General features: G+C 34.8%; 1 protein-coding gene across 10 annotated transcripts in view; it reads left to right on the top strand.

The window, feature by feature from the left end:
* The window catches only part of LOC121387474 (trafficking kinesin-binding protein 1-like), a 135,668-nt gene that overhangs the window by 67,116 nt on the left and 46,272 nt on the right, over positions 1 to 22,280 (top strand). Inside the window, exon 1 of one of the 10 annotated variants that reach the window (XM_041518606.1) lies at positions 1,868 to 2,537. The exons of 7 other annotated variants lie outside the window; for them this stretch is intronic. Coding sequence is in view for 1 of the 3 variants with exons in the window: in XM_041518605.1 (XP_041374539.1) it covers positions 15,608 to 15,626 (19 nt within the window). In the remaining 2 variants the exon portion in view is untranslated. Of the gene's footprint in view, positions 1 to 1,867; positions 2,538 to 15,533; positions 15,627 to 22,193; positions 22,250 to 22,280 lie in introns of those variants that run through there. 2 more of the 10 variants (XM_041518605.1, XM_041518607.1) reach the window with 2 other exon arrangements.

The raw sequence follows: 22,280 nt of genomic DNA, 5'->3' as shown, positions 1-22,280 counted from the left end.
TGCATTTATTCATTCATCTACATGTAGTCACTAATTTATTCATTCCATCCTTTCATACATACATCAGTTCATTCATTAATTCATCCATTCATTCATTCATCTATCTATCAAGCCATTGATTGGTTGGTTCATTGATTGAATCATTCATTCATTCATTCGTGTGTTCATTCATTCACTGTAACTTTTAACACCAGTGTGTTTACAAAGCACTGAAATGTTGATAGCGTATATTGAGTAAGAGGGATACACCCTGCTGTAAACGTGATGTGTTTTGTCTGAATTTAGCCAGCAGCTCACATATATAAATTTGGATGGAAGCCAGTGAGATAGCTATGAGAATCTAGACATATTGAACCATTCTCTGCATTTTTGCACATTCTGAATGTCAAACTGTACCAGTCTGTTGGTGTGAAGCTAACATGTATGTAACATAGATTCATGCACATTGTGTGTGTCAAACTGTACCAGTCTGTTGGTGTGAAGCTAACATGTATGTAACATAGATTCAAGCACATTGTGTGTGTCAAACTGTACCAGTCTGTTGGTGTGAAGCTAACATGTATGTAACATAGATTCATGCACATTGTGTGTGTCTGTAAGCCTTCAATAAGTAATACATATACATTTTGTACATAGAATAGAATTTATCGATATGTAAATGAAATAATAAATTTTAGTAAAATTAAATAATAGTTTATTTCTATGCAAATAATTCTTGTACATCTGTAAAAATTTATATAATAATAAAACAATTAAAAAAAACAATCGATAATAATAATAAATATGATATTAAAAATAAAATCCATAAAAATTCATATTTACTTGTGTATAAAAATAAAATTAATTAATAAAAATAAAAATGATATATCAATGTGTATGTCATTTTAAAATTTAATCACTAATATTAATATGTATTATGTTACAGTGTGGACAACATGTTGATTATTTGTAATGTATATTGACTGGTTGAAATGCCAGGCCCCATGCTTATAAACTTTACGTTTTATAAGCACGGGCCCAGGTCAACACTTGTATGTTGTATCTGGTTGTCATGGTTGCATATTGTGAGCATCAGGTTGACCGACCATAATAATAATAATATAGAACGCCCAGATGACCTTGGATGTGTGATCGAGGCACATGTCACTGTGTCGTCCAGCTGTGACTTCACACAGTATATAGTGACAATTTATATTAACTCTTACACTTGTAAGACTGCATTTTGCTTCTTCTTTATCCATTAATTTTCAAATTTCATTGTGTGTGTGTTTGCCTGTGTGTCTGTGTTTTTGTCTGTGTGTGTGCGCCTGTCTGTGTGTGTGTGTGTGTCTGTGCCTGTGTGTTTGTGTGTGTGTCTGTGTGTTTGCCTGTGTGTCTGTGTGTTTGTCTGTGTGTGTGCCTGCCTGTGTGTGTGCCTGTCTGTGTGTGTGTGCCTGTCTGTGTGTGTGTGTGCCTGTCTGTGTGTGTGCCTGTGTGCCTGCCTGTGTGTGTGTGTGCCTGCATGTGTGTGTGCCTCTGTGTGTGTGTGTGCCTGCATGTGTGTGTGCCTCTGTGTGCCTGCCTGTGTGGCTGTCTATGTGTGTGTGTGTGTGTGTGTGCCTGCCTGTCTGTGTGTGTGTGTGTGTGTGTGTGTGCCTCTGTGTGTGTGTGTGCACCTGTCTGTGTGTGTGTGTGTGTTTGTGGATGCCTGTGTGTGTGTGTGTGTGTGTGTGCCTGTGTGTGTGTGTGTGCCTGTGTATCTGTGTGCCTGTGTGTCTGTGTGCCTGCCTGTGTGTGTGCCTGCATGTGTGTGTGTTTGTGTGTGTGTATGCCTGCGTGTGTGTGTGTGTGTTGCCTGTTTGCGTGTCTCCTTGTCTCTGTGTCTGTACTTGTCTGTCTGTCTGTATGCTATTTTTTATGAAAACATAAATACTTTCAAAATATATGATATGGCCATGGGAATCCAAACAGATAATTAGTATTATAACAGTCATATATGTCACTAGAGATGTAAATGTTAAAATGTAGACGATCACCTTACTAAAACTGTGACATCACAGGTTATTCCCGCGTACCCTTCGTATGTAGTAGTTGTACCATATAATCATAAAATGTAGAGTATTGGTATTCTAAATGTAAATCATTATAATAACAGTGCTTGCATTTACATATCAGTTCATTTGTTTGTTTATTTTAATGGTTTTCCCTCCATTATTTGAACAGCCCATTATATGCATTACACATACTAGCTAGCATATATATTGAGTATCACCTGGTGTTGACCTACATAGAGAGACACAGTCACCTGGTTTGTAATTGAATTGAATTGCTAGTCTTCGTTTTGTGAGTTATTTTAACACCTCATTGATACGGAGAGTAAACACAGACCAAGCTCTGTGTCAGACATTTATTTTAAGACGATGTAGGTGTGTTATTAGTGTATTCAACTGGTAAAGCCAGACAAGTCATGGTGGTCATTCATTGTTTGTGCATGTTTCGGTTTAACTGTGGCCGAACCAGGAAGTAAAGGCTGGAGCGATTTGTAGGTTTCAGCACAGGTAAACACACACACACACACACACACACACATGGTTGTGTATCAATATTAGAGGATCTTTCTTATGAGGATGTGAATCAGGGTTAGCTCTGGCTTTCGCCAGATTCGCCAATTGCAAATTTTAAAAGCAGTTGGCAAATTTTATTTTAATTTGGCGAAATAATTTCATGTAATAATTGACATTTTAAAGAAAATATCTGTCAATTTCTGCAATTTTTGAAGTTGTCTAATTTGGCAAAATGTTTTTTTTCACCCAGAACTAGCCCTATGAACTGTTTATTACAGAGCTTGGATTATTATGCTGAAAGATTGGTAAATTAGTATTAATGATTACAATGCATGTAGGATTACTGCAACTAATTTATTTATCAGCAATTAGAACAGGTCGGTAAATGTATTGATTAATATAGATAAATATTCATGATTAACCAGTAATTTAAGTAAATAATATATTATTATTAATGACGAAAACTGGCCAGTAAAGATATTGATTAATGCAGGTTAATTATTAACAAAGTAAGTAAATAATATATTACTGATTAAAATGGGCACTAGTTACATGACATAGGAAGGTGGGGGAGAAGGCATGTACCCCCCCCCCCCCCCCCCCCCCCCCCCCCAACGTTTCTTGATCCAGTAGCAGCAACGATGAATAAACATATATTTATATGTGTGTGGCCCATACACACTTTTTGGCACCTTCCTACATGTATGTCAATGACAGGTAAATAAATATATTAATACAGATACATATTAACTATTAATGTAAGTAAATAATACATTAAATACTTAAAACAGGAATTAATTTTGTTGATTACAGGGATCATTTTGTTCAGTACTGCATCACGATTCGCTATGCAAGTTTTAGAGATTGTTACACAATATTTAAACATTGACTAGAAATGTCGCTAATAATTTTTTTTTAAACAAATCTTTCATTAGATTATAATACAGATAAATCATTTTTTTTATAAATAATGCAAATAAATAACTGATTAATTAAATTGAATTTATTATTAATACAGGTAAATAAATAATTACTAATATCAATTTGTTATTTCCAAAGTGTTTAAACATTTTCCCATACATTGAGCACTACATACATTTGTAACTCATTACAGAATTCTACTGTTTTACTTTGATGATTTGTTTTACAGGATTGGCACTTTGATTTATATGCAATAATGACTCAATTCCAAGTGCATTTTATTTTTTATTTTTTCAAAGTATTGACTTATTAAGAGTCAAAGGGTGTTATACCTACATGTATGCTTTAGTCTGTTAATTTATGTAAACTTACTTTTGACTATTTTATTACACATTTTACTTCGAAAATATAGTAATATCTGGCTTATTAAATTCATATATTTCTTATACATCCATTGGAAATAACACAGTAATTGCCCATGTATGTGGAATATTTATTTTAAAACATTATTCTAGATTGGCACATCCACAGTGGAGCCACGTGCACCATCCAATGAAGTTAGCACTATGAAAGCTGACAGCTTTATATCATGTAATTAAGTTAATCTTAGAAGCACTTGCATCATAATTAAGTTTTAGTTGCATTGGAAAATACTTTTTAAATTATTTATTCCTAGTTTTTGAGCATAATATATATTTTGTTAAACCTGAAAGTACTGTTAAATACCTTTGGCCGAATGTACAAAGCCTGTTTTAGACTTACACACGTGTAACTACATATATATTCTATGCTTAAACGCTAAGAAAAACCTGAAAGTACTGTTAAATACCTTTGGCCGAATGTACAAAGCCTGTTTTAGACTTACACATGTGTAACTACATGTACATACATATTCTATGCTTAAACGCTAAGAAAAACCTGAAAGTACTGTTAAATACCTTTGGCCGAATGTACAAAGCCTGTTTTAGACTTACACACGTGTAACTACATACATATTCTATGCTTAAACGCTAAGAAAAACCTGAAAGTACTGTTAAATACCTTTGGCCGAATGTACAAAGCCTGTTTTAGACTTACACACGTGTAACTACATACATATTCTATGCTTAAACGCTAAGAAAAACCGGCTTCGTAAAATTTGGCCCCATATATCTTACAACTCATTGCCTAAAAACCTATCAGTAGTAAGTGTTGCATATGTGCAATGGTGGCATTGGGATATTATATAATTGTTATTAATTCTCTGTTATGTTAGACACTATAATATAATATATTGATACACAGTGTGCAGAATACATGTAATAATCAAACAAACATTCCTTAGTTTTCCTTTAACACCTGCTGATTAAACCATGTGATGGTCAAGATCTCATTAAATAAACATTCCTTTCCTTTCCCAATACTTGCTGATTAAACAATGTGCTGGGGTGGTATTAAACATTCCTTTCCTTTCCCAATACTTGCTGATTAAACAATGTGCTGGGGTGGTATTAAACATTCCTTTCCTTTCCCAATACTTGCTGATTAAACAATGTGCTGGGGTGGTATTAAACAATCCTTTCCTTTCCCAATACTTGCTGATTAAACAATGTGCTGGGGTGGTATTAAACATTCCTTTCCTTTCCCAATACTAGCTGATTAAACAATGTGCTGGGGTGGTATTAAACATTCCTTTCCTTTCCCAATACTTGCTGATTAAACAATGTGCTGGGGTGGTATTAAACATTCCTTTCCTTTCATAATGGCTGTTGATTGTGAACAATGTTCTGGAGTATTGTTAAACAAACGTTTGTTTCCTTTCATAATTCACTAATACCCCAGTATATATAAGCCACTGATGAAACATGTAGTGTGACATCGTTACAGCAACATTCCTTTCCTTTCCTTCCCTAATAGCTATTGATTAACATTCTTTCCTTATTTCTTGTCAGATTGTTGGATATTTGTGTTTACTATTACTCTAACACATTTCAAACTGTGGAGCTCTGTTACATTAAAGGTAGGGTCAATTCAAACAAGAGCCTTATGTGTTGGAAAGATGCATACCCAGACCACCAACACATACTGATACTTTAGCAAATGAAAAATGCGTAATTTTAGAGTTAATAAAAAAACATGATTATTCCTGCTAACTGGGAGCAGCCATTTTGTTTCGTTTTTGTGACGTCTAGTGGGATAGCTTGGGGCGAAATGACGTCAGCTCCTGACCATCTCCTGTATGTACAGTGTAAACAAAAGCAGTAATTTTCGACAAGGCGCTTCTCTTTGATCAACCTGACTTGTAAAACAGCATAAATGACGTAATAATTTAATAAACTATTTAACCTTTAGACTACTGGATTAATTTTTAACAAACACCACGTTGAGTGGGTACAAGTTTATACTTTTTACTCACATATATTCACTTAAATGTTTATAAATACATGAAATAAAGTTCATATATGAATCGGTAAGTATTATTTTCGTGTCTTTTTTTGTAATTTTTATTATTTTAGATCGGCTAATGGTGATTAAAATTAGGCAAAAAATTGAAAAAGTTGCATTTACTTACGGGCATTTGTGGCCAGCTGTCCAGTATTTATGTCCATTATTCCCGATAACAGTGGTTTTCTGACCAGAAATTTTTTTTAAACCCGAACTACGATTCATATTGCAATATTTGGTAATTTTCGTTGTTGGTAAATCGATCAAATTTATTATCAAATTAGCTGTCACAATCAGATATCGATCCCTGAAAATGACCGCGACATGCCGCCATTGTTGTCAAGCAAAAATACTTGCCGAAAACCACTTTTAGAACTCAAAATTTCAAGGTATTTTCAATTGAAAAAATCAAAATAAAAGCCACCATTTTGAAAAAACAAACTTTTTTCTTTAATTATATTTCCGTTTCCGGTGAGTGTTGTGTGCAAAACGGCAGGAAATATGAATTGGGGAATGCACTGTATACAGTGTACAGTATATCGACTGACGTGACGTCGGGCGAGATATCTCGCCTGCAGTACTCAGAAGGTTAACTAAATATATTTCAAGTTGCATTAACGGAACAAAATGGGGTTATAGTATTTTTCTCTGTTAAATAATCCAAAGGAAAAATGTACACTATTAGGCCTATTGATATGCTACATTGGAGCAAAAACGACAACCCACAATACCCAAGTGATAATTTTCTTTTCTTTGGGACTACGAAATTGGTCAGTTCTGTGGTTTTAGATGGAAAAGTCTACTTAATCAATAGTTTTACAGAACTATTTACAGTAATAAACCATGTCCATTACAATTTTAGGGGCGACAGGTAATATTCCACAATACTGGTATGTATTTTTGTGTCTAGATAGCGTCAATTAATTGGCTCGTCTGGTTACCAGTCAAATACACACCTGCCAATCAGGAATCACAGGTAGAAGCAACTAACAGCATAGACCAATTAACTAAGAAAACACTCCGTGTATCATTTCAGTACATAGGTTAATGCATGGGCAAAACATTGTTAATTGTTTCGACTTGTTGTGTAGCCACTTTGACAATGGTATTTTATTTTGTATTGAAAAATAATATATATAGTGCTGGATATACTTATTGCTGGCTTACTGGGATGTGTATTATTACAGAACATTGCAATGTATGACTATTTATCATCCCGCAAAAACCAGGTAGATTGTGTTTCTCTAGTTCTAAGGCTCATTCCTGACGTTATGCATTAAGTATTACGTAACAACCAGCTCACCAGAGGGCGTACTCACTGAGATGGTACAAAATGGCTGCGCCCATTATATATAATAGCCGTCACATTTAACCGTTTTATTAATTAACTATACGATTATACGTGTTGATATTAAGCAATAATGTACATTATATATAGTTGAATATGCATACCAGGCCAAATGCCTTAATTGTCCTCTCCTTTAAGATTTAAAATCACAGATAATTTTCATTTGTTAACATATATTTTTTTAATTTGATGAGGCTTTAATTAAAAACTCACTAATTAGTCTATATTATTTTTTACTTGCTGCACATGCAATTAGGCGCTGATAAAGGTAAGACGTTAGAAAATTGTCTTGCAGTTGGGGTTTTTAATGTGTGTGTCTGTGGTTGTGTGCTTCTTTTCGCTGTGGTTTTAAAGCACATTTGTCAGTTAGCTTTCGTGTGTTTTTGTGTATATGTTAAGCACCAATCTTTTTTTCATTATTACAGAGCTATGTTAAAACTGCAGTCCTCTGGGGCGACCAAAACATGCAAAACACTTATTTTTAAAGGGACAGACCCTAGTTTTTAAACACTACAACATATTTTTTACTATTAGAGCCATTTATGATCACTGAAATCAAACATTACTTACATTTTATTGTTTAGATTATCCATTTCTATAGAACCGAAGTGTTTCTGGTCATCCTGTTATTTGTAATATCACGAAATGCATTTTTCATATTTTTAAAAATGCATGTGCGTCTGAGAAGTAGTGGTTATTGATTCAAGTTCTAGTCTATTTTTTTAAGGATATTTTCCGGTTTTAATGTCACAGACTCTTGTTTCACTCTGTTGTAACTTTATCCAAGTGTGTTACAGGTTTGTAGATTAACTAAACTCAGTGTCCATGTTGTAACTTTATCCAAGTGTGTTACAGGTTTGTAGATTAACTAAACTCAGTGTCCATGTTGTAACTTTATCCAAGTGTGTTACAGGTTTGTAGATTAACTAAACTCAGTGTCCATGTTGTAACTTTATCCAAGTGTGTTACAGGTTTGTAGATTAACTAAACTTAATTAAGTGTCCATTTTTACGAGTTGAAACTAGGGTCTGCACCTTTAAGGAAATACGTACATCATTAAACAAGTTGTTGTTTTTTAAAGTGTCTTGGCATTCAGTCGCTTTGAGTGCTCGCTTGAGGTGCTTGAGTCGCTGCATCAAATCACCTTGGTGGATCCATTCAGCTGACTGGGATTTTTCTCGTTCCATCCAGTGCACCACAACTGGTATATCAAAGGTTGTGGTATATGCTTTCCTGTCTGGGAAAGTGCATATAAAAGATCCCTAAATTGCTGTATCAGGAAACATGTAGCGGGTTTCCTCTTGAGTCAGAATTACCAAATGTTTGACATCCAATAGCCGATGATTAATTAATCAATGTGCTCCAGTGGTGTTGTTAAACAGAACAAATTTTATATTTGTGTAAATACAGTGAATCATCATTATCTCAATGTTGAATGGACCGAATCTCACGATAATAGTGATTCTTTAAATAAACTTAACAGTGATTAAACATTTAACAGTTGTTATTGAAAACTAAGTCATGAGATAATAGTGATTCTATAAATAAACATAACAGTGATTAAACATTTAACAGTTGTTATTGAAAACTAAGTCATGAGATAATAGTGATTCTATAAATAAACATAACAGTGATTAAACATTTAACAGTTGTTATTGAAAACTAAGTCATGAGATAATAGTGTTATATAAATAAACATAACAGTGATTAAACATTTAACAGTTGTTATTGAAAATTAAGTCATGAGATAATAGTGTTATATAAATAAACATAACAGTGATTAAACATTTAACAGTTGGCTGTGAAAATTAAGACATGCGATACTATAGTGTTCTGGGAGGAGATAATAGTAGATCTATAGATAAACTTAAATAAACTTCCTTAGTTTATTACATACCTGTACCACTGTAAGTTTATCTGTAGAACCACTATTATCTCCCCTGACTTAATTTTCACTGACAAATGTTATGTTTAATCACTGTTAAATAACCACATAAATTAACATGTCATTATATGTAATCAAATAATGTACCAAAATATTTATCTCATGTATTTGTTAATTTTTATTTTAAAAACAATATATATATACCTGTGTATATAGGTGGGGTTTTTTGTTTGTTGTTGTTGTTTTTTTTGGGGGGGGGTTCTTACACCAAATCATTTTATGGTATATGTGAGACACTTTTGTCATTTTGTCAGTGTTGTGTTTTGTGGTTATACATGTAGTTAACCAGTAGTTACAGAATCAGGGATGTGAATAGTTTGGGGGGGGGGGGGGGGGGGTTAAAATTATTTTTAATTTTTTCTTTCTTTTTTTTAGCTTTTTGTCTGATTTCAGTGGGGTTTTTTTTTTTTTTTTTTTTTTTAACAAATTGGAATTTAATATAAAATACTGACAAATGACCTTTATTTAAGACTTGAACATCTGATATATCAAAGACAATGGTATGTGTTGTCCTGTCTGGAAAGTGCATATAAAAGATCCCTTGCTACTAATTAGTAAAATGTAGCAGGTTTCCTCTGAATACTACATGTCAGAATTACTATTGTCCATACCACGGAGAATGCCTTTTTTCATACTATTGTCCATACCACGGAGAACGCCTTTTTTCATACTATTGTCCATACCACGGAGAACGCCTTTTTTCATACTATTGTCCATACCACGGAGAACGCCTTTTTTCATACTATTGTCCATACCACGGAGAACGCCTTTTTTCATACTATTGTCCATACCACGGAGAACGCCTTTTTTCATACTATTGTCCATACCACGGAGAACGCCTTTTTTCATACTATTGTCCATACCACGGAGAACGCCTTTTTCCATACTATTGTCCATACCACGGAGAACGCCTTTTTCCATACTATTGTCCATACCACGGAGAACGCCTTTTTCCATATTATTGTCCATACCACGGAGAACGCCTTTTTTCATACTATGAAATTTACTACAAGTTATTTATTTCTGAGCCGATTGATTTGTAAATTGCACACAAAAGTAGTTTGGGTTTTTTGTTATTTCCAAAACACTTTTTCTTTCCTTCGTACATCAAACCAAACTGAAATTATTTTAAAAAAAAAAAACATTTTTATTGAATGATGGGACGGACTATAGATGTCTGGTATCCAATAGCCACCTGATGATGAATTAATCAATGTGCTCTAGTGGTGTATTTAAACTTACTTTCTATCAAGTTTTTTCAGACAAAAATGATTTCACCCTGGTGCCTTGGGTTCTAGCCTATGCAACAGAGATGCCAACCATTACGAATTTGGTGGAATCATTGCGAATTTAAAGCATAGATTATGCTATTACGATTGTCTTGTTCAAAATTCCAATTTTTAGAAAGAAAGTTGTAATTTCACGTATTTGGTGTCGGATCGTATTTTGGAAGACACTAAAGTTAACACCTGACAAATGGAACTTTTTCCCTCTTCACTGTCAACAATTGTAGATTGGTTTCCTGCCTTGTTCTTTAAACTTATGGATTCCAAATAGCAAGTATAGCGATATAAAATAAACCAATCTAGCAATTGGTCATCTGAACAGCCCCGATGTTTGCCAATTGGGTAAACTTGACTTTACCAAAATGTAAAAAAAAACACTCTTGAGCCATCACTGATAACATTCCTATTTTGGGGGGTGCGATTCCTCTTTTTAAAGGCCTGAATTCCTATGACACTCCAACAAGGGTTGGCATCTCTGTAATGCAATCTGTTGGATATGAATGATAATTGTACTATCTAACAAAGTAACATATACAACCAGGTGGGGCATTACCACAGCATTTTTTTTACTGTCTGATTTTTCGAGGCACAATGGCAAGCAAATTAAGTAAGGTGGGAAACCCAGGTATTTCCTACAAGAAGAATTCGGAATGGGAAAAGAACAGTGGGTAGTGTACGTGTTGCATATACAGTGAAACCTCTCAAAACATTTTTCAAGGTCCTTTTTAAAAAATAAGTACAGAAATTAACTTCTATAAACCAGGTACCTCTTTAAACCGGACATTGTACTTGGGTCCCTAGGGTGTCCTGTTTAGAGGAATTTCACTGTATACACATGAGAGAAGCATTCTTGTAGCTTTGTTATACTGTACACAGTGAATAGAAAGGTGTGTCCTGTTTAGAGGAATTTCACTGTATACACATGAGAGAAGCATTCTTGTAGCTTTGTTATACTGTACACAGTGAATAGAAAGGTGTGTCCTGTTTAGAGGAATTTCACTGTATACACCTCCGCTTGTAGCACTGTACAGTAAGGTGTGTCCTGTTTAGAGGAATTTCACTGTATACACATGAGAGAAGCATTCTTGTAGCTTTGTTATACTGTACACAGTGAATAGAAAGGTGTGTCGGTTTAACAACACCTCCGCGCACTCAGTGTAAACTGTACATGTAGTTATTACTGTTTGACATGCATTGTGACAGACTGGGAGAAAAGAAAGGAATGTTTGACACACGTCTGCATACACAGTGTCAACTGCATTGAAACCTGTGTTTGGCAGCCATCAATGAGAGTTTTAGAAAGTGACATATTAACACAGGTGGTTGCTTAATACAGGTCAGTTAATATTATACTAGGTAATTTAGGAATATCAAAATGTGGTCTTTTAATACAGGTTGTCGCTAAAGCAGGTTTGACTGTATATCTACATGTATAGTTATTTGGTGTTTATCATACATCTAGTAAATGTGATACTTTGTGCAGAGTGAAGAAAGGAAAATAATGTTGGTTTAATGACACCTCAACGTGTCTTTTTGGTCAACATTCTTTTTTGGTATCTTATTACATGATTATGGTTTAGATAATGAGAGGAAACAGAAGCTATATTCCTACTGAATAATCCAACCAGTGCCCTAAGACTAGTACATCAAAAGCTATGGTATGTGCTATGCTGTTTGTTGGAAATTATCAAATGTTTGACCTTCAATAGTTGTTGATTAATTAATCAATGTGCTCTAGTGGTGTTGTTAAACAAAAACAAACTTAAATACTTGAATTTCCTCAGAGATGGGATATTAACACATATCAGTGTGTTAGGTCTGTTGAACAGTATCACACCTTTTTTCTAGTCACACATGTGACAATAGTGCTGTCGGAAATAGAATAAAAATTATTTTCGTCGATTATTTCTTAAATATTAAAAAGACAAGTAAATATTTTGTAAATATCTATTTAATTATAGTCTACCTAATTTAGCATTTACTTGTTTTGGCTCTCATTGATGTACAAGGTAGTGTTTACTCTTGAAATTAAAAGAAATATGTCGGTAAACAGGTGATTTGTGCACTTTATTGGAACAGACTATAACAAAGTTTGGTCAATGTATGTCAAGTTCATTGCTGTTACAATATGTGAGGGACGTTTCTGATGATGATTTACCCCTATTCCTCTCCAAAACAAAATATTTGTAGACATTTATAAGTAACTTTTGAGCAAAACTGTCAAGAACCATTTTGAGTTTGTGATCTATTTTCCGGTATTAAAGGTGCTATCTCATAAGTTGCATAATGACAGCTATTGCAAATCATGTTTTTATTAAATTTTGCTTTATCATTTAAAGACTACACCTTTAACTATATGCCCATAATTGATTATAGGAAATGATTTTATCTACTAGTAGAAAATAAATTTTTATTGGAGAATCTTTATCACAAACAGATGCTGACATATAACTTCTGATATAGCATAGCACCTTGCAAGTTGTTGCAAAATTGTGTAAATTTCTACTGTATTTATAATGAATTCATATTTACTAAATATGCTGGTCATAATTAATAATTTATGCTGCAATTCAAAATAATCAGTTATCTTGCAGTTTTAAATTAAAAGTAAATGAAATTGACACATATCCATCAAAATGTGTTATAGTCTGTTCCAATAAAGGTCACAAATCTCCTGTTTACTGATATTTTTATTTTTATTTCAAGAGTAAACACCACCTTGCACATCAATGAAAGCCCAAACAAGTAAATGCTAAATTAGGTAGACTATCATTAAATAGATATTTACAAAATATTTACTTGTTTGTTTAATATGTAAGAAATAATCGACGAAAATCATTTTTATTCTATTTCCGACAGTACTATAGTTGTATACCCCATGCAGTAGTGTCCATATACCGACATTATCTAGTACGAGTGTTGGGAGGGGGATTGATCCGTGTAGTGAGGACACTGAGGATTATGTATTAATGTCTAGTATTAAAGGGGGATTTGGTTTAAAGGGGTTACATGTGCATGTACAATCTGTATTAATATTTAAAAAGGAACCATTAAAAAAAGAAGTCCAGTTTTGATGGAATTCCGGTTTCATTCATTTCATTTCAACTTATTTTCGTGCTTATATCCAATTAAGGTTCAAGTACGTTGTCCTGGGCACACACTTCAGCTATCTGGGCGGTCTGTCCAGGACAGCGGGTTTGTTGTTAGTTGTTAATGAGAGAGAAGAGGGTGTAGTGGTTTTACACCTACACATTGAGTCATTGAAAGTCGTTCTGGGTGGGAAGCGGTACCAGTCTATGAACCCTGTACCTACCAGCCTTCCGGTTTACAAAGGGTCTGGTTTTGAGGGGATTGACTGTATTATCAAATTTCTGGCATTTTCCACTACCTGTGATCTGAAACAGTGATGCGCATTTTGGCACACTGCTGTCTTTATATAACCCTATCAATATTTATCTAGTTTCATTTACAGTGTCTGTGTGTTATTGTTGCCATGGCAATGGGTAATGCTGATTACTTTGATATATGAGACTACACCTACATGGATATTGTACATTTGTGTATTCATGTTGGCATTGATTTTTGTTTTCATCGGTTCACAGCACAAGAATCAAGAATTGATTTCTTTGTGAATTACACAATGAACATGAGTCAAGAGAATAAATATATGTGTCTGTGTGTTTAACCCGTTCCAGTCTAAAATTATGTCAACATTTTATAAATTACACAATGAACATGTGTCAAGTTTGTGTTGTGTGTGTGTGTGTGTGTGTGTGTGTGTGTGTGTGTGTGTGTGTGTGTGTGTGTGTGTGTGTGTGTGTGTGTGTGTGTGATTTTTAACCCTTTGCCATCTGAAATTATGTCAAGGTTTTATTACAATTATTTGCATCTCAACCACAACTATTTGCTGAACTTCATTTATCCTTGATTCCGAAGAAGATTTTAAAACCATACTTTTAGCATTAAAAACCATATTTTTAGCACTAAATTCTAATTTTTAGGATTAAAATTGTGAATCTATACTATCTTCAGCCCAGCAATCTTGTGACCTTTTCTCTTGTTAAATTTAAAGTCACAGACCCTAGTTTCAGATTATGAAAATAAATTTTATTAATCTACAAACCTGTTACAGCTATAGTACATAGAGATTATTATATAAGTTTGTGTGTCATACTGATTTTACGAAACGAGTGTCAGGATTTACAAAGCACACATGTAATGGGATCAGGCTAAAACGGAACCACTTACCAAAACGGAACCATTTTTGTTGGCGAAAACGGAACCATTTTTAGCCAACACAGGTTCCGTTTTGTCCAATTTAGTTCCGTTTTCGCCTGGGCCCGTTTTGGCACGGTTCCATTTTGTCCACAGATTTTGGTGCCGTTTTAGCCAACACAGGTTCCGTTTTGTCCAATTTGGTTCCGTTTTCGCCTGGGCCCATTTTGGCACGGTTCCGTTTTCGCTATAACCCCATGTAATAACAAGTGTAATAACGTAATTTTGGGAAGCGACGTCATAACATGATGTTGCTTCTCCAGTCCTAGCGCAGACTGTGCATTTGAAATATGACATCATTTCTTCATCTCTTAGTTGTGGCGTAAACATTTTGAGTTGGGTCTTGTTATTCATAAAGAAAACAACAATAATAATATGGATAATAAAGAAATTATTATACTCGCATGTGAGTCGTACTGATTTTATGAAACTCGAGTCAGGATTCATGTATTATACCCTTGCTCTCACTCCTGACACTCGTTTCGTAAAATCAGTACGACACACAAGCTTGTATAATAATTTCTATTTATTATACGTTATTAACTCTGTTAAGTTGAACCATGTGGATAATAATATTTTGTAGTGTTTAGCTCTAATTGTCTTGTGTAGGTCATATGCACATGCAGGTATGTAAACACTGTAGATTTAGTGACAGTGCTGTGTCGCACTGGGATGGTACTCCTTGCTGTCACTGTAATGCTCTACACACACACACACAGCCACAGGTATTTACATAATATTTAAATTTAACCATACCTGTATCCTGGAGTGTATTGTGCAGAGTGTTACGTTATTAAAGTAAGGGATGTTTACTGATAAAGTGGGGTGAGTTGGTTGTTGGTGAAGTACATGTTTAGAAACTTATATGGATACAGACACAGACAGTAAGTGGAGGTTTTGTTTTTGCTTTTTGTTTTGTGGGTTTTTAATTACAAAACTGCTGCAACTTATTATATATTTTCCTTTTCTAATTTATTAGAGCTAGTGAAGGATAATATTTCAATATCTTAGGAAACAGGAAGTTAATTCGCATGATTTTAACCTAGTTATGTGAATTATACTTACATCAGAGGGACGGGATGATTTTAACCTAGTTGTGTGAATTATACTTACATCAGAGGGGCGGGATGATTTTAACCTAGTTGTGTGAATTATACTTACATCAGAGGGGCGGGATGATTTTAACCTAGTTGTGTGAATTATACTTACATCAGAGGGGTGGGATGTAGCCCAGTAGTAAAGCACTGGGATCGATTCCCATTGGTGGGCCCACTAGGCTATTTCTCGTTCCAGCCAGTGCACCACAACTGGCATATCAAAGGCTGTGGTATGTACTAAACTGTCTGTGGGATGGTGCATATAAAAGATCCCTTGCTGCTAATCGGAAAGAGTAGCCCATGCATAGGTGGTGATAGCAGGTTTCCTCTCTCAATATCTGTGTGGTCCTTAACCATATGTCTGACGCCATATAACCGTAAATACAATGTGTTGAGTACCTCGTTAAATAAAACAGATATTCATTAAAAAAACTCCATATGTCTGACATCATATAACCATAAATTATTATGTGTTGAGTGCGTCGTTAAATAAAACATTTCTTTCCTTCCTTTTATACTTACATCAGATGCATGTAACCTGTGCTACACACGGGAAAGTTTATATACTTACATCAGATGCATGTAACCTGTGCTACACACGGGAAAGTTTATATACTTACATCAGATGCATGTAACCTGTGCTACACACGGGAAAGTTTATATACTTACATCAGATGCATGTAACCTGTGCTACACACGGGAAAGTTTATATACTTACATCAGATGCATGTAACCTGTGCTACACACGGGAAAGTTTATATACTTACATCAGATGCATGTAACCTGTGCTACACACGGGAAAGTTTATATACTTACATCAGATGCATGTAACCTGTGCTACACACGGGAAAGTTTATATACTTACATCAGATGCATGTAACCTGTGCTACACATGGGAAAGTTTATATACTTACATCAGATGCATGTAACCTGTGCTACACACGGGAAAGTTTATATACTACTTACATCAGATGCATGTAACCTGTGCTACACACGGGAAAGTTTATATACTTACATCAGATGCATGTAACCTGTGCTACACACGGGAAAGTTTATATACTTACATCAGATGCATGTAACCTGTGCTACACACGGGAAAGTTTATATACTTACATCAGATGCATGTAACCTGTGCTACACACGGGAAAGTTTATATACTTACATCAGATGCATGTAACCTGTGCTACACACGGGAAAGTTTATATACTTACATCAGATGCATGTAACCTGTGCTACACACGGGAAAGTTTATATACTTACATCAGATGCATGTAACCTGTGCTACACACGGGAAAGTTTATATACTTACATCAGATGCATGTAACCTGTGCTACACACGGGAAAGTTTATATACTTACATCAGATGCATGTAACCTGTGCTACACACGGGAAAGTTTATATACTTACATCAGATGCATGTAACCTGTGCTACACACGGGAAAGTTTATATACTTACATCAGATGCATGTAACCTGTGCTACACACGGGAAAGTTTATATACTTACATCAGATGCATGTAACCTGTGCTACACACGGGAAAGTTTATATACTTACATCAGATGCATGTAACCTGTGCTACACACGGGAAAGTTTATATACTTACATCAGATGCATGTAACCTGTGCTACACATGGGAAAGTTTATATACTTACATCAGATGCATGTAACCTGTGCTACACACGGGAAAGTTTATATACTTACATCAGATGCATGTAACCTGTGCTACACACGGGAAAGTTTATATACTTACATCAGATGCATGTAACCTGTGCTACACACGGGAAAGTTTATATACTTACATCAGATGCATGTAACCTGTGCTACACACGGGAAAGTTTATATACTTACATCAGATGCATGTAACCTGTGCTACACACGGGAAAGTTTATATACTTACATCAGATGCATGTAACCTGTGCTACACATGGGAAAGTTTATATACTTACATCAGATGCATGTAACCTGTGCTACACACGGGAAAGTTTATATACTTACATCAGATGCATGTAACCTGTGCTACACACGGGAAAGTTTATATACTTACATCAGATGCATGTAACCTGTGCTACACACGGGAAAGTTTATATACTTACATCAGATGCATGTAACCTGTGCTACACACGGGAAAGTTTATATACTTACATCAGATGCATGTAACCTGTGCTACACACGGGAAAGTTTATATACTTACATCAGATGCATGTAACCTGTGCTACACACGGGAAAGTTTATATACTTACATCAGATGCATGTAACCTGTGCTACACACGGGAAAGTTTATATACTTACATCAGATGCATGTAACCTGTGCTACACACGGGAAAGTTTATATACTTACATCAGATGCATGTAACCTGTGCTACACACGGGAAAGTTTATATACTTACATCAGATGCATGTAACCTGTGCTACACACGGGAAAGTTTATATACTTACATCAGATGCATGTAACCTGTGCTACACACGGGAAAGTTTATATACTTACATCAGATGCATGTAACCTGTGCTACACACGGGAAAGTTTATATACTTACATCAGATGCATGTAACCTGTGCTACACACGGGAAAGTTTATATACTTACATCAGATGCATGTAACCTGTGCTACACACGGGAAAGTTTATATACTTACATCAGATGCATGTAACCTGTGCTACACACGGGAAAGTTTATATACTTACATCAGATGCATGTAACCTGTGCTACACATGGGAAAGTTTATATACTTACATCAGATGCATGTAACCTGTGCTACACACGGGAAAGTTTATATACTTACATCAGATGCATGTAACCTGTGCTACACACGGGAAAGTTTATATACTTACATCAGATGCATGTAACCTGTGCTACACACGGGAAAGTTTATATACTTACATCAGATGCATGTAACCTGTGCTACACACGGGAAAGTTTATATACTTACATCAGATGCATGTAACCTGTGCTACACACGGGAAAGTTTATATACTTACATCAGATGCATGTAACCTGTGCTACACATGGGAAAGTTTATATACTTACATCAGATGCATGTAACCTGTGCTACACACGGGAAAGTTTATATACTTAAATCAGATGCATGTAACCTGTGCTACACACGGGAAAGTTTATATACTTACATCAGATGCATGTAACCTGTGCAACACACGGGAAAGTTTATATACTTACATCAGATGCATGTAACCTGTGCTACACACGGGAAAGTTTATATGGGGTATGCTGTGTAGATATAGCCAGCTCTCATATATTAGCTGTGTATATAACCACTTGTGTGTATGGAATTCATCTTTGTATGCAATACTTAGCATGATATGCATACATGTATGATAGTTGACTGGGCCTGTGTGCAAAATGATCCTTTGCAAAATGCGGCATCGGGTAAGTTAAAAGGATGTCAGCAGTGCAGATGAAAAGAGGATCAGAACAATTAAAAACAGTTAAAAATGACTTGAGTATTATATTATAGGTAATCAGTTAAAAAGGACTCGAGTATTGTATTATATTATAGGTAATCAGATAAAAAGGACTCGAGTATTGTATTATATTATAGGTAATCAGTTAAAAAGGACTCGAGTATTGTATTATATTATAGGTAATCAGATAAAAAGGACTCGAGTATTGTATTATATTATAGGTAATCAGTTAAAAAGGACTCGAGTATTGTATTATATTATAGGTAATCAGTTAAAAAGGACTCGAGTATTGTATTATATTATAGGTAATCAGATAAAAAGGACTCGAGTATTGTATTATATTATAGGTAATCAGATAAAAAGGACTCGAGTATTGTATTATATTATAGGTAATCAGATAAAAAGGACTCGAGTATTGTATTATATTATAGGTAATCAGTTAAAAAGGACTCGCGTATTGTATTATATTATAGGTAATCAGTTAAAAAGGACTCGAGTATTGTATTATATTATAGGTAATCAGATAAAAAGGACTTAACTTATTATTTTTCACAATTCTTGTTTTTAGGGTTATATATTGCTGTAATTGTCAGTACAAATTCACCACTCAGGTTATGATTAATTTAATTTACTGACTTTTCCGCCTGCTGTATTTAATTCAACCTGGTTTTTCAACATTCGTTTATTTTTTTTTCCATTTTTTTTTTTCTTTGTTACCCAATCTACCGGCCTCGGTGGCGTTGTGGTAGGCCATCGGTCTACAGGCTGGTAGGTACTGGGTTCGGATCTCAGTCGAGGCATGGGATTTTTAATCCAGATACTGACTCCAAACCCTGAGTGAGTGCTCCGCAAGGCTCAATGGGTAGGTGTAAACCACTTGCACCAACCAGTGATCCATAACTGGTTCAACAAAGGCCATGGTTTGTGCTATCCTGCCTGTGGGAAGCGCAAATAAAAGATCCCTTGCTGCTAATCGGAAGAGTAGCCCATATAGTGGCGACAGTGGGTTTCCTCTCAAAATCTGTGTGGTCCTTAACTATATGTCTGACGCCATATAACCGTAAATAAAATGTGTTGAGTGCGTCATTAAATAAAACATTTCTTTCTTTCTTTGTTACCCAATCTTTCAGGGAAATGAAAGGTAACAGTGATTGTTATGCTATGTACACTACTATGAAATCATATGACTCTCTAACTTGTCAGTTCATTCATAACATAAAACCTAATACAGTCGAATCCACTTTAGTGCATATCGGTTTATAGCATAAATTGGTTATTTGAATATTATTCTGCTGCACAGAACCTTTTAGCATTAAATAGTGGTTACTTGCATATGAAAATAAAACAAATATAGACAATTTTATCATAAAATGTCCCACACTTATTTAATATTTTACCAGAAACAATTGTAATATTGCACAGAGAATAAAGCTGAATGTTCTATGTTGTATAAATGTATATAATTGTTCAACTGATAACCTGTACTATATAACCACCTGTTTTAAGTGACCACATCTTATATTATTGTTCAACTGATTAACCTGTACTATACAACTACCTGTTTTAAGTGACCACATCTTATATTATTGTTCAACTGATTAACCTGTACTATACAACCACATGTTTTAAGTGATCACATCTTACGATACCTTATTGCTCAACTGATTAACTTGTACTAAACAACCACATGTGTTAAGTGACCACATATTACATAATTGCTCAACTGATAAACCTGTACTAAGCAACCACCAATGTTAAGTGACCACATATTGTTACCACCTGTTTGATACATGCTTGATTATATACTAGTACAATGAAACTCCACAAAATGTTTAAACCAGAATTCCCTCAAAACTGGATGCCTTTCATGGCCCTTTTTGAAATATCAGTACAGATCAGTACATCTCTAAACCAGATACCACTGAAAAAACTAACTTTTTACTTCATCCCATGGGTGTCCAGTTTAAAGGGAAGGAAGGAAATGTTTTATTTAATGACGCACTCAACACATTTTATTTACGGTTATATGGCATCAGACATATGGTTAAGGACCACACAGATATTGAGAAGGGGAAACCCTGCATCACCACTTCATGGGCTACTCTTTTCGATTAGCAGCAAGGTATCTTTTATATGCACCATCCCACAGACAGGATAGCACATACAACAGCTTTTGATATACCAATCGTGGTGAACTGGTTGGAATGAGAAATAGCCCAATGTGCCCACCGACGGGAATCGATCTGAGACCGACCACGCATCAAGCGAGCGCTGTACCACTGAGCTACATCCCATCCCCAGTTTAAAGGGATTTCGCTGTATATGTTTTGTTGTAGCTTATCCATCCAGGGTATCAGGTAGCTTATAGTGTTATCACTTCACAGTCAGTGTCTTACAGTGTCACATTGAGACTTCATGGGTTACTGACTGTTTCATCACTGACTAAATAGACATCAAGATAAATATATATATACACACACACATAAAAATTACAGGCCAAATTTACAAAGCCTGCTTTGGACTTAAATGCATGTAACTATATACATGTATTTACAATACTTAAACACTTATGTTTTAAAAAAACAAACAGGGTTCGTACATACTCCGTATCAGGGTTTTTCCCCGACAAAAGACATTCTTGGTTTTATGATCTAGCATGTATTTCAAACAGTAAAAATACTAAAAACTATTCAGTTTTAATTTTTAAAAGATATTTCTATGGGTCACATGTTTTCATATACACCAAAGAAGAACCTGTTTTTAATGAATGTTTATTCTCTTTGTTATGATAATCAGTTTAATTCTGACTCGGTAACTTGCTAGACAAGTTAGTGCAACTTCAGTATGGTCCAATACTATTTAAAATTTGTAATAAAATCTAAATCACAAAAGGAATGTCATGATGTGTATGGATACTAGTGTGTGTCACTGTGACCTTTCTCCTTAAAAAGATATGGTCTCTTAAGTGAAGCAATTATATTTCCATTTTCTGTGGTAAGAGTTTATTTATATTTAATTCTGCTCT

This window comes from Gigantopelta aegis, chromosome 13 (assembly GCF_016097555.1).
Source record: "Gigantopelta aegis isolate Gae_Host chromosome 13, Gae_host_genome, whole genome shotgun sequence".
Lineage (NCBI taxonomy): Eukaryota > Metazoa > Mollusca > Gastropoda > Neomphalida > Peltospiridae > Gigantopelta > Gigantopelta aegis.
This window is presented reverse-complemented; position numbering and strand designations above follow the sequence as displayed.